The 17,714-nt window shown below is 37.2% G+C and overlaps 1 protein-coding gene across 7 annotated transcripts in view; it reads right to left on the reverse strand.

The window, feature by feature from the left end:
- eif4g3b (eukaryotic translation initiation factor 4 gamma, 3b) overlaps nucleotides 1–17,714 on the reverse strand; it is a 48,824-nt gene that overhangs the window by 12,039 nt on the left and 19,071 nt on the right. For 4 of the 7 annotated variants that reach the window (XM_016283068.1, XM_016283063.1, XM_016283066.1 and 1 more), the window contains 10 exons: nucleotides 14,320–14,412; nucleotides 13,997–14,029; nucleotides 10,399–10,419; nucleotides 6,357–6,536; nucleotides 6,030–6,144; nucleotides 5,210–5,313; nucleotides 4,870–4,995; nucleotides 2,772–2,850; nucleotides 318–1,094; nucleotides 156–235 (listed from right to left, as the gene is read on the reverse strand). In XM_016283068.1, coding sequence (XP_016138554.1) covers nucleotides 156–235; nucleotides 318–1,094; nucleotides 2,772–2,850; nucleotides 4,870–4,995; nucleotides 5,210–5,313; nucleotides 6,030–6,144; nucleotides 6,357–6,536; nucleotides 10,399–10,419; nucleotides 13,997–14,029; nucleotides 14,320–14,412 — 1,608 coding nt within the window. The remainder of the gene's footprint in view (nucleotides 1–155; nucleotides 236–317; nucleotides 1,095–2,771; nucleotides 2,851–4,869; nucleotides 4,996–5,209; nucleotides 5,314–6,029; nucleotides 6,145–6,356; nucleotides 6,537–10,398; nucleotides 10,420–13,996; nucleotides 14,030–14,319; nucleotides 14,413–17,714) is intronic. The other 3 variants (XM_016283064.1, XM_016283065.1, XM_016283067.1) reach the window with 3 other exon arrangements.

Consider the following 17,714-nt stretch of genomic DNA (forward strand, 5'->3'; position numbering starts at 1 on the left):
ATTAAAACAATAGAAATGCTTCAAAGATTGTAAATTCAATGAAAAATACCTGTTTGTTGCGATTGATTATAATTCATTAATTTATAATAGATATAATAAAAGCTAGATGCATTAATATGATGGACCCAAAAAGCACATAAGCAAAATTATTTTACCTCTTTATCTAGACACTGATCTTGCTCTACAGGCATGTCCTCTTTTGGCTTCTTCCAGGTCTTTGGTGCACTAGATGTAGCTGTACAAAGAAAAAATGTGTGTTATTTGAATGACCCCCACTTCATGGCAATTCATCTTAGATGTATACTTCGACTGCTCACATTGACTTGAGCTTTTTTTGGACTGCAAGAAGGGCTCGCCTCTCTCGTCCGGCAAGGCCTCGGTCTCCTTCCCTGTTTCTTTGAGCTCTGCTCCTGTAGAGGGTCTCTTGGCTGATCCTGCAGAAACCTGACTTGGGTGTGTGAGGCCTGGAGGAGGAGCAGGTGTGGTGGAGATAGCAGCAGTAGTGGAGGTGGAGAGGGATGGGGCGACAGGACATCCAGTGCTGTCCTCAGCAGGAGGCGAGGGAGTATCCGCCTTTCCCGCGGCAGACTCGGCCTCCAGCGCCAGTGTGATGGGACTGGGCTCCGAGCTGGGGCACTGGGGCACGCTGGAAGTAGGCAGCAACGGAGAGACTTCCCTGGGTTGGGATTCCAAGTCTTCACTCAAGGGAGCAGCATCGGTGTCCGTCAGCCCATCGATGACCTTTTCAGGCTGGGCCAGGGATGTAGACGGGCTCTGAGGTGAGAGCTGCTCTGAGGAGGATTTCTCCGGCTCAGAGATTTCAGGTTCTGGTGTGATAGCTTTAGTGGGGCCGGGCTCAGCTGATGGGCTCGGGGCGTCAGCTGACTCCACGGTTGAGGCAGGTATGGAAGGAGTTGGGGCTGTAGCTACACTTGAGGCCGATTCTGGGCCGGAGGTGGGAAGCTCAGTTTTCTGTGGGGGAGAGGGCTCTTGGACTGGGCTGCTAGGATCTCTTCTTTCCAGTGGAGTCTCTGGCTGCCGCAATCCTGGAGATGCAGATCTTTGCGAGGCAAACTCTAGTTTTGGCTTGTCATCTAGAGCCATAAAGTAAACAAACAGTAGGGTAAATAAAACAAAAACAAACCAAAAAAAATATTGTGATATACAGTGAGTACGGAAAGTATTCAGACCCCCTTAAATTTTTCACTCTTTGTTATATTGCAGCCATTTGCTAAAATCATTTAAGTTAATTTTTTTCCCTCATTAATGTACACACAGCACCCCATATTGACAGAAAAACACAGAATTGTTGACATTTTTGCAGATTTATTAAAAAAGAAAAACTGAAATATCACATGGTCCTAAGTATTCAGACCCTTTGCTCAGTATTTAGTAGAAGCACCCTTTTGATCGAATACAGCCATGAGTCTTTTTGGGAAAGACCCAACAAGTGTGTACATTAATGAGGAAAAAAAATTAACTTAAATGATTTTAGCAAATGGCTGCAATATAACAAAGAGTGAAAAATTGAAGGGGGTCTGAATACTTTCCGTACCCACTGTATATAGAAATGTATTTCCCAGCTTGCTCATGGTTTTGGTGACAAAAATCATATCAAAAAGAATATCAAAGCAATATATATTAAACATTTACAATGTATTTGCAGTGTTTTTGTTGGCAATATAAAAGAAAGCAATAGCTTTAAAGTGATGTTAGGCTTTTCTATGTGATAGATAAATAATAAAAAATTACACAGTAGAATATACACTAAATATAAAAAAAATTAATTAATAACATACACAATATATTTGCACTGATTTTATTGCCAATATAAAGTAAGCAACATCATGAAAGTGCTGCACTTGTTAAAAAATTAAATAATAGAATATACACAAAACCCACATAAATATATTAATCAATCAATCCATAAATAAATAACATACAATGTTTCTGCAGTGACTTTGTTGGCAATATAAAATTAAGCAAAAAATGCTAAAAGTGTTGATCTTAAACTTTTAATGTATGAGTTAATTAAATACTAAACTATAAATAAATGAATTAATAATTAAATGACTGTATTTGCAGGGATTCTTCTCAGTAATTAAATAATAAAATATAATATAAATTAATCAAATATAATAAAATGCATACATTCTTCAATGAATAAATTCATGCATGAATAAAGAATGTAATATAAAGTATCTGCAGTGATTTTGTTGGCTATATAAAATTATTAAATCATGAAAATTGTGCTTTTTATTATCTAAAAAAATAAAGAAATAAAAACGTATTTTTATTTGTGCAGTATACAGTGTGCTTTTAATGTGACCTTTCACATAACCTCAAAAACATTAAAAGGCTGAAAAACAGATTAGTGGTTCTCACCTGGTTTTGCTTCAGGACCCAGATTTGACATTGGACATGAAATGCAAAAACTTTACTTTCATGGTTTTAAAAACAAGGGCATGACATACAAATTGTGCAGGTTGGCATTTGCTTAATTTGGTGAGCTTCTACCAATTGATAGATGCAAAAACTCATAGATACAATAAAGACTTTGACTTCAACAACAAATTATATGGGAAGTATTTTCTCATCCTAAAAACTGATATGCCTATTTAGTTGCATTTTATTATTTGCATTTAAGATGGGTTATTTCCTGCTGTCCATGACACTCAGACCTGTGACCCACTGTTGGGTCAGGACCCACCAGTCGAGGACCACTGCTCTGAACCTGCGGGGAGAAGTTGGCAACTGCTGTGAAGCCTTACCTGCTTTCAAGTCGATGGGTGTAGGAAGGAGCTGTGTGCTGTCCACGTGTCCGTGATCCGCTACCTGGCTGTTCAGCTGCTGGGATTTGAAGTAGAAAATGTGTAGATAATGAGGGTGTGAATATAAAAACTAGCAACAGAGAGACACAAGGCACGAGCACATATGCAGCACACAGACAGAGCGGGAAAAACAGAAAAACACAGAGAATGGAGAAGAGAGAGAGAGGGGCAGAAATGAAGAAACATGGGGAGGAAAAGGGGAAAGAGAGCAGAGGAGAGACGAACACTGTTAACGTTCAGGGAGAGAAGACAGAGGAAGTGTCAAAACATATTGAGTGCTCCATCTACAGGGACAGTGCCTTAGATGAGGGGTTTTTAAACCATTTTATGCCAAAATCTCCCAAAAATGATCCCTGTCCTAAAATCTAAATTAAATGCAGATTTATTTCAGACATTATTTTAGATTTCATAAAAAAAAATAAAATAAAAAAAATTATATATATATATATATATACATATACAGATTTAACTAAAATTAAAAGAGATGACTGGGTTTTATCTGTAAACTACTTACTTAACATAACTATTAACTTAATGTATAAAAATAACAGCATATCCTTCATATGCACACTGTTGGAATAAAAGAGAAACTCTCAATTATTTAATTCATATTTGTGTAGCACTTTGCATAATAAATATTGTTACAAATCAAGTAGTGAGCAAGCTAAAAGTAATAATAATAAGAAAAAAATACCTATGATGATACAACACAAATAAAAATTATTCTTAAAGTATAACATATATTATTAACAAATTCAAAAGTTTGGAATTGGTAAGATTTTTAAAAATGTAAAAAAAAAAAAGATTCTGTTATGCTCCCCAAGGCTGCATTTATTTGATCAAATATACAGTAAAACAGTAATATTGTAAAATATTACTACAATTTAAAATATCTGTTTTCTAGTTCAACATTTTAAAATGTATATTACTCCATTACGTCAGTTATTAGTGTCACGTGATCCCTCAGAAATCATTTTAATATGCTGATTTGGTGCTCATTTTTCATTATAATCTATGTTGAAAACAGCTGTACTGCTAAATGTTTTTGTGGAAACCATGATGCTTCTTTTTTCAGGATTCTTTGATGAATAAAGTTTATTTTTTGTTGTAATAATGTAAATGTCTTTAGTAAGTCTTTTGATCTATTTAATGCGTCCTTGCTGAATCAAAGTAATACTTTCTTTGAAAAATTAAAATAGAATAAAAAAAACGTACTGACTCCAAACTTTTGAAGGATGGTGTATGTTGCGAGAAAGAAGAGATGCACATTTTTAAATAAATGAAACGTATATATTTTAGATTTTACATCTAAAAGATTTTATTTTTACAATACTACGTGCATTTTTTTTTTATTTCTACCTGTTAAAATACATTTCGTAAAATATTTTTATATTACTTTTGACTCAGACACCCTGCACTCCTTGTGGCCCATAGACCCCAGTTTGAAAACCCCTGTTTTAGATTAGGCACAGTGAGGACGAGAGATATTCTAGAGTGTGTAGATGAGGAGTCACTGTAAAGGGAACACACAGGGATCAGGATGACACAAACAATCATGAAGCAGAGCTACAACACGCGTGACAGAATATGCAAGATTGAAACTTCTTAAATTCTACAAATAAACATAATAGACTTTTACTTCTACAGGTAAAAGTTTCGAGACTATTCAAAGTTCTGCATTAAAAATGCATAGCATAAAATTGGTAGCTTGTGGGTAAAAGATCAAACTATTAAGTAGAGGTGCTGACCCACGGACATGAGCTGTGGCTTTAGATAAGAAGATAAATTCCTGATTATAAAGGAGTGGAAACTTTGTCAGTGTGGCTACAAAGTCAGGTGGTTGCTATGGTGTTCAGATTGGATTTTACTATGTTGCTATGCGGTTGCTAGGGTGTTCTGAGTGGTCGCTTACTGGCTCCAGTCAAAAGAGCTCATTCCCAAGATGCAGAAATTAGAAAGGGAGTGATGTCCAGCTAAATCTGTGTGTGCGCATATGGGTTTTTGTATTTGATTTGGTCTCTGTGATTAGCCGTCTTACCCGTGGAGGTGTAGGAGTGGAGGAGGGCCGTCTCACCGGTGGGGTTGGGTTCCGACTTCCGCCCACCCCTGATAATATCTCTTCTGTCACATCCTTGCCACCCTGGTTGGGGTCTCGGATACGGATCTTAAACAATACAACAATACTTAAACAATCTTAGACAATAAAGAGTCAGATAATTAAATAATAAAACATCAGAAGCATCATCTAATTCCTGTTCAGCATTTCTCAAGCCTTGATAATTAAAAACTAATTTTATTTTTCAATACAAATTTTCTCAAGGCATTATGCATTATATATATTATTTCAGTCTGCATACTGCTATAAAGATGACACTCACGGTTTTCTTTTCCCTCTTAGCAGGTGGAGGTTGTTGTGGTGTAGGCACTATAATGGATGGAGATGGTGAGTAGATGGACTGCCCAGGATAGTAGGGAGGTCCTGCTGCTCACAAACCACACAAGACAACAAGTTCCTTATACTCATTCACACCAATATAAATTATTTTGCTGATTATTTCTAATTAATTGATTAATAGGATAACAAAGCCTAATTGTATTTTCTGTATATGCTGAAAAACATAATTTCAATGTTCTGCCTAATGTTCAATAAAATTAAAGGCTATGAATACAAATATAAATGCATGAATGTAGGCTATGCTATGCATTTTGTGTACAAAAAAAATAAAAATATAATAACTTTTTTAAAAACACTTTTTAGAACGATTATAACGTCACATTAAAAATGTATAAAACCAAAAAAATTTTTGCAATTCAATAATGAAATCTGTCGCCTATTATCATCAACCATCAAAGGGAAATCACAAAAAAGTATACTAAAACTGCTCACAATCATATGCCTCAGTTTTGGTAAAATATATATATATATTTTTTTACAAATTTGTCAGCTACCAAAATTTTGAAACCATTTCACAACTGAAAAAAAAATGTATCTCTTAGCTAACCAAAACCAACTGAATAAGACTACCCATCACAGCAGGATGATAAATCTTAAAATATTGCTTTTCATTCTAAAAATTTAGACTTACTGCACAACATTAAAACAGTAAACAGCGAAACAAGGCAAGTCAGCAGACTATGAGAAAGTCAACAGCAATCCACAGGTGGCCGAAAAGACAGAAAGGAGGTTGCTAAACTCACCATAAGGTGCTGGGAAGTCCCCTGGACTGGGTCCAGCATAGAAGGTACTGGGTCCAGTGGGCTGGACTGGGTACTGTTGAGGAGGCCCCACATACTGAGGAGCACTGTGACGGTACTGTAGAGTCACACACAACCACCAAATGAGTGAAAATTCAACACGTATATAATTGCAAACAACACATCAACTGGACAAAACTCTGTAATCAAATTTGTACATAAACAACACAACAAACATAGTCTAGTACATTGAAACATCCTGATGTAAACACATGGTCCAGATATAGCAATTGTAATGTGATTCCTGTCAGCAGTCTTGTGCTGTCTGACCTGAGGGATGTAGTACTGCGCTGTCTGTGGGGAATGGAAGGGCATAGGAGCCATGGTCATCATGATGGGCTGATTGGGGGGGTAGACCGCTGCTGTGGGGGTCTGAGATGTGGGCCGAATGGGAGGGTTGTTGCTTGGAATGGTGGACCGCGCCGTTTGCATCTGCGTCCTCTGGAAAAACTGTGAGGAGAGAGATCAGTTATGTGGCTCACCTTTGGAAATGCTGGCAAACTGGTAAGTGTAACATTTCAGCCATGTTGTGTATCTAAGAAGGCATCTGAAGACGTCCACTGAAGAAGTAAACATATTTGTACAACTCTTTATGCAAAAGCATGCAAGAAACAAACAAACAGAGAACACATCATCCTAAGTAACATGCACTTAAAACAATACAGGGGTACTAAGACTTCTGCTACAATGGTTTCATAACAGATCACATCAGGGTGTTTGTGCCTTTTCTTTTCAACTCTGAACACCACCGGTAAACTAAAGCAGCTTCTTTGCTATACTATGAAGAGAAATTTCTATTAATAAATTCCTCAAATAGACCTGTTGACACAAGCATCTCACTCTTGTGACTGTGTACCAATTGCCAGACAACAAAAGTGAATCACTGTTTTTCATCCAAACAACCTGACAACTGACTTCCCACTGAATCAGTGTATTAACTGTTGCGGAAATGTGTGAGCCACAAGGGCCATGTACACACTGCGGCTAAATACGGGTGTCACTCCTATTCTAGGTGCTTAATTATGTTTTGTACACAAAGGTCACACTGTAACATTTTAGGAGGGACAGCCACATTTAAACAATTGTCATTGTGCGTATATGGAAAACAGAAGTCATCCCAGAAAATGCTTGTTCGTTCCATATTGGAATTTTAAGTTTAGCTATTTTTGATTTAAAAAAAAAACATACTACTATTCAAAAGTTTGGGGTCAATAAGAAAAAAAAAAATGTATTCAGCAAATATGACGGGCTAGAGTGAGCAGAGGCGGCGGATTTGACGGAGCGTCCGGTGGGCTTGCAGCAACCACATGTGACGACCCCGGGCTGGACTCCGCTTCGTCCACGGTGAAAACCGATCCGGCGATCCACAGTGCAAAGTTGTAGTATTTGCTCAGCAACCAGTACGGATCAGCTCTAGGCATGACGAAGCGGATATCATCCTCTTTTGGAAGGCCAAACAAAGTAGTTTCGCTTTCACAACGAATCACACAGTGCCTTCACGACATGGCGGTGGCAACCTAGCAAACAGCATCACTGTAAATCATTTGATTAAAACTTAGTAAAACTTTTATTACTGCTTCTCAGGTTTAGATTTTCAGTGCATTTTGAAAAAATATTTGCCTACTATATTTAGTAAATCTAAAAACATTAGTCCTAAATGAAAAACAACCACACACCTCCTCCGAATATCTCAGTTTCCCGAGTGGAGCTGTATTAACCGGTCTTTTCCTCCGGCCGCAGCGCCGCTGGCAGAGGCAGACCAGCGGGGAGATGAGAGTCACAGAGGTACGTTAAAACACATGTATACACTTTTCTTCATCGTCTTGTATGAATTATGTTAATGTTACTTGCTCACTTTCCTAGTAAAGCTGTGCTAACCAGTATTTTCCTCCCGCAGCGCGCTGACAGACCAGCGGGAGACTCGTGAAGACGAAATAAAGCAGTAAGAGAACATTAAATTGTTAGATCAACTTTAAAACACATGTAATCACCATTTGTTTTATACCAATGCTATCTGTAAAGTATAAATACGTTTGGGTGAATAAATGTCTGTAAGAACATCGGATGGACTGTATTTGTGTCATTTTGTTAGGTTAATGCTTCAGCTACAGATGATGTGTTGCGCAATTGTTAATTGGGTTTCTTTCTTTAGTAATGACATTCATTCTCGCTACATAAGATACCTGTCTGTTATGTAGTGCCCTGTTATACTGCATTACTGTGTAATATTTATGGTTTCTATAGCCGTGGCATTATTATGATGGTATGAAGAGATGGATTAATTCATGTTTACATTCAACTTTACAGATCTTCTTTACGCACCAAGAGCTTGTAACACTTCAAAGAGAAAGGAAAAATTGAAATCGCATCATATGAACCCTTTAAGGACAGTCAGCATGCAGCTCTTTGAACACAGACAGTAGCTGTACTATCTGCAGATGCATCATTATTCCTAACTACCGCAGATGATTGGGAGCCAGCAGCTCTACCTACAGAGGCAGCATTTTAAGGCATCATAGGCACACTTCCAATGAAAATGGGGGGGTTATGAAAAATATTTAAATGAAGGAATTCACTGATCTATCTCAGTAAGTACCTGCAGCAGAAGTTTGAAGCACAATGCTTAACAGAAAGCATTAACACTTTCCATTCAAAACCCACAACAGGTGTAGTCAGTTTTACAGATACTGTCCTTTTAGTGGAAGGACTATGAAATTGACAAAACAAGCTGTAATTTAAGAACTTATGTTCTTAGTCTAAATGTAATCATTTGCCTCTTTTTTGACTGCTTTTGAACTAAATTTCCATCCCTAGCCTGAAACTACTTTTAACATAGTTCTGCGGTCCATGACTCTGTGGTCCATCCATTTGACTGAGTTCCTGACAGTCTCAATGCCACATCACATTATTAAGTTAACATTACGAGCTTAGAGATTATTTTAATATCACTCTGCTAAGCGGCTTATTTTTTTTAAAACATAAATTGTAAGGACAAAGTGGGACAGTATCTTCTTCTGACCGGTCTATCATACACAGAGACAATGATGCTTTTTAATGAGAAGACTAAAAGCTGTTTTAATCAAATGATGCTGTCCAGTTTTAGACTACAATCGGCATATTAATGCAATACTCTTTCATCGTTAAATGACTTCATAATTTATTCCTTTTATGTTAAAATATGGTTAATGAAACTTTGGTTCTTGGGCCATGAGTGACAGCTTGTAACTCCAGTTTATGATTCATAAATAATACCTATTTAAACACACCACAAAGTGTCAGGATCTACAGAACCATGAGTCAAAAGTAAAACCACAGTAATGTTTTACATGTGCTGGGCTACAAAAATATAAAGCAGCACAACTATTTTTAACATTGATAATGAGACATGTTTCTTGAGTCAGCATAACATGATTTCTGAAGGATCTTTAGACACTGAAGATTAAAGTAATGGCATTTCGAAATATATACAATAATTTATTTTTAAGTTGCAATAATATTTCACAGTATTACTGTATTTTATTTTATATCAAATAAATGCAGCATTGGTGAGCATAAGAGACTTCCTTCAAAAACATTTTAAAAGTCTTACCTTTTCCCCAACTTTTGAACGATAGTGTTATGTTGCAAATTAACCTGCTAGCAAAGATAACAATTCAGCTCACCAATTTTTTGCTCTTCTAGCACAAGCAGATAAATACTCAACATACAGTGTTATTTGAATATTTTTTTCCGCTGTTGGTACATAATTAATGTCTTGCTAATTTCGAATTGTACTCATCAACCACATGTTTTAATTAAAACAATTTAATTGCATCTTTTTTTAATGGTATTCACGATCATTGGTGCAAGAAAATACCCAGCATGAATAAACACGTCACTAATTTCGCTGAAGACTTTAGCGCTGTCAGAAATCAATGTCTAACAGCTGAAAAGCAGCATGAAAAATCATCCTATAACAGTCACACAGAGTCTCAATGTCTGCATTTTAGCAGTAATGTTTCCTAGAGCATTTCAACATTGCAGAGCAGTGAATCCACCCGTCGACAACCAGCTCCAATAGGAAGCAACCTATGCATATAGAAAGAAACCAGTCAACATGCAAACCTGACAAAATAAAAATACAGCAAGCACTATAAAACCAATCAGACCAACATGAACATATACAGAGGAGAGGTAAACTGAAACGGAGGATTCTGCTGTCTTTGGGTTGGGTAGCTGCAGTGCTGTTGACTGGGAAGGGAAGCATGAAGATGATGTTGAAAGAGAAACAGAGGACTTCATGCCATGCATTTTCCTCAAGACTGCAAATTACCTGAATGGGTCTGAATCCTCCCTTGAATATTGAAGCGGGAAATAGAGAGAAGCTAATGGGACAATGCACTAATTTGTATGGAGGAATAGAGAGAGACTAACACACATACTTAAGGGGAGATCTGCAGTACAGAGCATGCAAAGAGCCCTTCCTTCAGGGAAAGCCATTTAAAAAACAAGAGGGCACTATGCTCTGCTTTTTAGGTAGCTAAATGACATCATATTTGTGGCGGTACACAAGAAATGGGACCTGAAATCTGCTAACCCTCACAGATGCTCACAATGAACTGATAAAATGAGATGGAAGATAAATAGTCTCGAACAGAAACAAGTTCCTGCGACAATATGTAAAGAGACAGAAGTTCAAAGAAAGGTTCAAGAAATTGTGCTGGAAATGCCAATTCAGAATTCAATAAAATATATACTTCTAGAAAAATACAATTAAAACATAAAAAAAACAATAGGAATATTTTTTACGATATGTTGCATAATTCATTGTTTATTTAAAGATTAGTATTACTTAAGGAAAAATCCAAACAAAAAGAAAATTCTTTCATCTGTTCACTCTGAGAAAAAAATGGTACAAAAGCGGTCACTGGGGCGGTACCTTTTTTAAAAAGGTACACTTTTTAAAGAGACAGAAGTTCAAAGAAAGGTTCAAGAAATTGTGCTGGAAATGCCAATTCAGAATTCAATAAAATATATACTTCTAGAAAAATACAATTAAAACATAAAAAAAACAATAGGAATATTTTACGATATGTTGCATAATTCATTGTTTATTTAAAGATTAGTATTACTTAAGGAAAAATCCAAACAAAAAGAAAATTCTTTCATCTGTTCACTCTGAGAAAAAAATGGTACAAAAGCGGTCACTGGGGCGGTACCTTTTTTAAAAAGGTACACTTTTGTACCTTTTAGGTACTAATATGTACACTTTAGGTACTAATATGTACCTTTAAGGTACCAATATGGACTCTTTAGGTACAAAGGTGTGCCTTTTGAAAAGGTACCGCCCCAGTGACAGCTTTTGTACCTTTTTTTCTGAGAGTGTTATAAAGGAGTATAAAAGAAGATATTTCAAGCACTGTCACCTTGTCGCCTCTGGCTTGCTTAGTTGGGGACACTTCATTTCCAGTGTTATCGTTGACATGATTGCAAAGATATTATTTAAACTGAGCTGGATGTTGACATCACTGAATTCAATGATGAACTGTCTTTAACTGAAAAAATGAGTGTTTACTATTGTCATTTTGCATTATTGACACTATTTTCCTAATTAATGCTGTTCAGTTGCTTTGTCACAATCTGTATTGTTAAAAGCGCTATATAAATAAAGGTGACTTGACTTGACTTGACTGTCCATGCTGCTCTGTTTGATACAATTTTTCAAGGTGAGATTTTCGGTCAGTGTTACATTTCAGTCTGTTCCTCATACAAAGTCACTATACAACTTGAATTACAGTAGTATTAACTACTTCAATGATGCTTTTGTTTTGTTCTGTTTTTGGAGTTTGACAGCCTTTGGTCACATCTAAATTGCATGGAAGAAATCAGAGTGAACATACTCCAAAATTTCTCTCTAGGTGATTCATGGAAGAAAGCAAGTCATATAGGATTGGAATGACACGAATATTCATTTTTGGATGAACTATCTCTTTAGAACCATAGCGGGTACTTCAAATAAATAATTTAGGTCATAGTGGGTTATAAAAAAAAGAGAGTTGGATTCCTCGTATTACACAGTGAATGTTCACTTGACACAAGAGAAAAATAACCTTTAGCCTAAATTCTGACCTTAATGTTTACACGGCCTTAAGATTCAGATGTCAATTAAAAGGTCATTACTGTGGAGTTAGGCCACAGAATTATACATCCAATATTTCCCATTGAGCTTCAAAGTTCAATCAAATTATAAACAATTCTAAACGGCATATGCTGGTAAACAGTGTGTTCCCAGACATTTATTTTATTATTATGTGTTTTCTGTCTGTGTGTCAAAACTGCTTAAAGAGCCAGAAAGGGTGATCCCTGAATGTATTAGGTCATGTAGCTAGTCAAGCTTACAATGGACCACATACAGACAAGATCACCTACAGTATCTACAGCTGGCTATTACTTCTGAACAAAAGGATTCATTTCGTTTGAGCTACAGTTTAAGCTCACAGTAGCAAACACACCCTCTAATAAACTAAGCACACTACAAGACTGAAATTTGTTGCCAGTTCATGTTTTAAAAGTACAGTTCACTCTTTTTTATTAATCCATGTAATTTAAAACCTGTATGATTTTCTTTCTTCTTTGATAGATTATCGCATCTGTCTCGGTCTCAGACAAAATGCTGTCTGATTAAATGGATTGGGCGAGATACTGCCAAAAATCACTCTGTGGAATCAATATAAAAATGTAAAATTCAGCAAAAAGTCACAATGCATGACCATGATGGATAATCATTTTCACGATCAATTATTAGTGTCACTTATGAGTCATTAAAGAAAGTGCTCTCAAAAAGTTACATTTTGCCATTATTTAATCACTGTCATGTAATTTCAAACCAGTATGAATTGCTTCCTTTTATGAAACACAAAATAAGACATTTTGAAGAATGCTGGGGTCTAAGGGTGTGCTTATACTTGTAGTTCAATTCTCTTGGTTCATTTGGTCCAAAGAAAATGATACATTGAGTCCTGGTTCACTTAAGGTCAAACTATACCTCGGTTTTTACGCGTACGCGAGGGGCCGCGTACAATGTGCGTGAAGCAAATTTCATCACCAGAATAGTACTATTACTATCAGTACTAATAGTACCACGCTAGTGGTCGACCGATATTGTTTTTTTGACAGCCGATGGCCTATATATAGAAAGATTAGGGGTTATAGAGTTGTAAATATGGATATTTTTCATACACAATCGCATCGATTGGTTTCAGAAAGCCTTCATCAACCCCTCGGAGCCATGTGAAGCACTTTTTATGATGGATGGATGCCCTTTATTTTGCTTCAAAATCTCAACCCCCATTCACTGCCATTATAAAGCTTGGAAGAGCCAGGACATTTTTTTATATAACTCCGATTGTATTCGTTTGAAAGAAGAAAGTCTTATACACCTAGGATGGCTTGAGGGCGAGTAATTCATGGGGCAATTTTAATTTTTGGGTGAACTATCCCACACTATTTTCATATTGGGTTTGTTAGTAAACAGCCACTGTTATGATTGGCTAACATAATTGCATGAGAAAAAGTATTAACGCCCCCTCACTATTGCACATAAGTGTTTTTAAAACTATCAATATAAAACCGCCATTTGCAGACAGAGCATTATAGAACTGTCTACTTTTGTTGTTTGTAATAAATCTTAATTAAAATGCAAAAAAAAAAAAATAAAGCACCATTTCAGTGGGGTCTTGAAATCAAAAAATTTGGGAACCACTGCCATAGTGAACAGTTTTAGGGCCCGTGACAACATTTCTCGCTCCTAAATGTATTGGAGCTGTAAACAATCTCTCCAAATTATCGCAATGAACAGGATCAATGTGTTATGTTAGTCTAAGAAAGCTTATGAGGTGTGAGAAAGGAGGCCATGCATTTGCGTACATTACCTGGTGATGGGTAGGACGAGGCCCAGGGGCAAACTGATTGAAGGCAAAGTGTGGCATGGCAGAGGGGGAGAATCAGAGAGAGAGAAAGAAGCAAGAGGTAAGAATGATCACCCACAAACACATAAACCACAAACTGTGCATGGCATATGTAGTGCACTTCCTGAGAGGAAGCAATGTCGCAAGGCATGTTATATGTACCCTATATACACAGCACCTACTAATGACCACAAACCACACCATAAACAACAGCATTTCTAACAGAAAGGAAGCATTTCTAACAGAAGTCTGATCTTAAAAGATGACATGGAATTACAGGCACTCACCGGGCGGCTCTGAGGCTGTGCGTTCATTGGCTGGGTTGGTGAAGAGTAGACCAGAGGGGTCGTGCCGGCATTCTGCCCTGGTGTGTACGGAGACTGCAGAGTCACGAGGTCCCAGAGAGGTCGAGGAGGAATGACCACCGGCAGAGAAAGAGAAACAGCTAGTTAGGATGGATGTGAATATTACCTCTCTCTAATAAAATCCCTACAGCTGAGTGAGCGTGTGCTCCATGTGTGTGGGTGACAGAGTGAGTGTGTCCACTCCCTGCTGCTGCAAACACTGCGGTCTGCTGACACTGACAAATCTGCCATCTCCTCAACGCTGCCTTCAAAGCAGAGAAAGGGAGAGAGAAATAGAGGCGTAGTCCTCAGCAGATGTGAGCGGGCACAAACGAAAATTTGTGTGCCACTGGGTTTGAGATAAATTGAACTATATAGAATGACAGAACAGTTGCTTTCATTCAAAGCAACTTGCAGTACATTTATTTCGCCGTCAGTCTACCTTGCTCAAGGGGAAGAATGGTGATGGCTTGAGAGTTGTCCAGTGGGGGGTTTAAACCTAAAACCTTTTGATTTTCCTCAAAGGATTCAAAAATGATTGGCCAAAAGCAATATATATATATATAGTGGATTTTTTTAATAGATTTATTTTTGACATTTTTGCCTTTTACATAGGACAGTATGTAGACACGAAGCGAAGAGGGAAATAGAGGGGGACAGGATCAGGAAGAATTTAACATGCTCAAAGTAAAATCAGGCAACACAACATTCACTTTTATCTATGCAATTGGTAGACGGTTTTTCCAAAGTGACTTGCATTGCATTCAAGCTATTCATTTTATCAGTTGATGCATTGCAGCACCGCACTGACAGCATGACCAAATCAGCAAATTAGAATGATTTCTGATTGGATTCTGATACATTTTCAAAATTTTTATAAATTTTGCATATGCATAACTCTATAAGTTTCTTTAATTGTACTTATTGGAATGTTTAATTTCACTGAATTATTTGGTGGATTTACCAACCAACATGGGAGTCTGTGAGTGTTTTAACTGATTCATGAAAAGAGTCAGCTGAGACGAGTCATTCATTCATAAATCAGACTACACTGATCAAGCTGTGTCTTTGTTTTTGCATGCAGCCAGAACAATTTTGATTGTATTCAGTGATTCATTGATTGCATCATAACAAGATTTAATGCAAAGAGTCTTTTATTCCACCTTTTGAGTGCTGCATGTTCATTTTTCGATACCCAGTTACAAAACCTGTTAACAGTAACCAGACCTCAAACCACTACATAGCAGCCGATATATCTCTATCCACCTCTGACATCCACAAACCTCACTGATTCTTCCTCTGCATTCACATGCACAGGTTTTGATAGAGGAAAGGGTAGATGCGTAATTAAGGTTTAGCCTTTGGAGCACTCTTAGCCTATTAATAGGCAGTTGCGCTGGCAGTGTGGTGCAGGCGTAGAGTGGGAATGTGAGCCCTGATCTCAGACAGATAACAAGCTTGAGAACAGCTGAGTCACCCTGACAGACTTTCTATTCCTGTGGCAGAGTCAGCCGGGCACAGTGTGCATGTGCGTGAGTGACTGTGTGTGTGTTTGCATGACAAGGCACGAGTTCGGCGGACCTCTATACACCCACGGACACTGGTAATGGGCATACTTACACAATGACACACGTAAAATCTTCCCTGCAGGCTAATTATGATAGAGAACATCCGGCACACCCAGATATGCCAAGTCTCTATCAAATATTAATACAGAATACAGACCACTGCAAAGCACTTCACAGCAGAGAGAGGAGTCTAGCGAACTGGTACGACTATACGTCAAGCATCTTCTTAGTTTGCTAGCTTTATTTAATCATCACAGTAAGACGAACTGCTTTCTGTTTGACAGCCGGCACAGCAGGTTCCAAAAGATTATGCAAACTTACAATCCTATCTGCTCAGGTCTCAAACAGATATTTGCTGAGTGCAAAAACGCGATCAAATCCATCTTAACTCAAGCGAGCACACTAGGCTTTACATCCAGTCTAAGAAATCAGTGTTAGTACAGATCAGAAATGATTTACCACAGAAATCATTTATATCATGTGTGTCATAGGAAATCTTTGGCACCTGCATCCAATTATGTGAAATACCTTCCATCTGACCTCTAAAGACCCTCTATCTGTGTGTAATGTATCTGTGAGAAACAAGACAACCAAACACTGATGTGCCGATTAATGGTGGCAGGCATTAGGGCTGACCAATATAGCTAAAAATTTTATATTTTGTTCCTCAGTATTTTGAGCCTTTTGACAATATTCATTACATATCACAACAGCTATGCATTTACTTTTTCATGTAGTATTTTTGGTGGAATGGACTTTCAATGGAAGTAAAGAAATCTCTCAGGTTTCATTAAAAACATGTGTTTCGAAGATGAATGAAAGTCTTATGGGATGACATGAGGGTGAGTAAATTATGTCAAAATTTTCATTTTTGAGTGAACTCTCTCTTTAAAAACTGTCAAATTAAAATTGCAATAAAATCTCTGCAGTGGTTACAATGTTGCTTACTTTTATTTATGCTATAATAATTAGAGGCCGACCGATAGTGGACTTTGCCGATACGATAGCTAGGTTGGACCACACTGGCCGATACCGATTCATTAACCGAGTTTTAAAATTGATACTGAACAAAAACTAAAATAGTGTTTTATTAACAAAAACAGTACTGAACCATACTAGTAGTAAAAAAAATAAAAAATAATAGTAATAGTAAATGTTGAAATGAACACACTCTAACAAGGAACAATACTTACACAGCTTTCATTAATATTAATGCTACAAATGGACTCTTATTTTAAAGTGTTACCATTTCATTTAAACTGTCATGCTTAAAGATGCACATCTTTAAATATATACACAAAGGCTATAGCATTGAAATGATATACATATGGATATTGTATGTATACCCTCACACTTTAACTGCTTCTATTCTTGAACACTTGATGATTATCTAATCAAAATAAAAGCGCAGCACTGAGTCTAGGAGAACTCACCGGTATCACACACACTCCGGACGCGTCGCGTTCAACTTGAGCAGCGGTCTAAAACAGTTTATTTAATCACCAAACGGACACAAGTTTACTTCAAGAATGAACAATTTGGCATGGATGAGTTTGAAGTTCGGTGTTTAGAAAACGGAGCAAACGGAAAGAGAAAGCGCGACCTATATTATAGCTCTATAAATGAAGCACACAGACTTTATTAGAGCCACAGAAAGACAAACGTTTTGCTGAAAATGCACAATACACAATTCATTATGTACATTAACAACGATTCGGGACCAATATAATGTAATTTAAAGGAAAACTATGTGAATGGCGCTCTGTGGCG

The sequence above is a fragment of the Sinocyclocheilus grahami genome, unplaced genomic scaffold (assembly GCF_001515645.1).
Source record: "Sinocyclocheilus grahami isolate Dianchi unplaced genomic scaffold, SAMN03320097.WGS_v1.1 scaffold170.1, whole genome shotgun sequence".
NCBI lineage: Eukaryota > Metazoa > Chordata > Actinopteri > Cypriniformes > Cyprinidae > Sinocyclocheilus > Sinocyclocheilus grahami.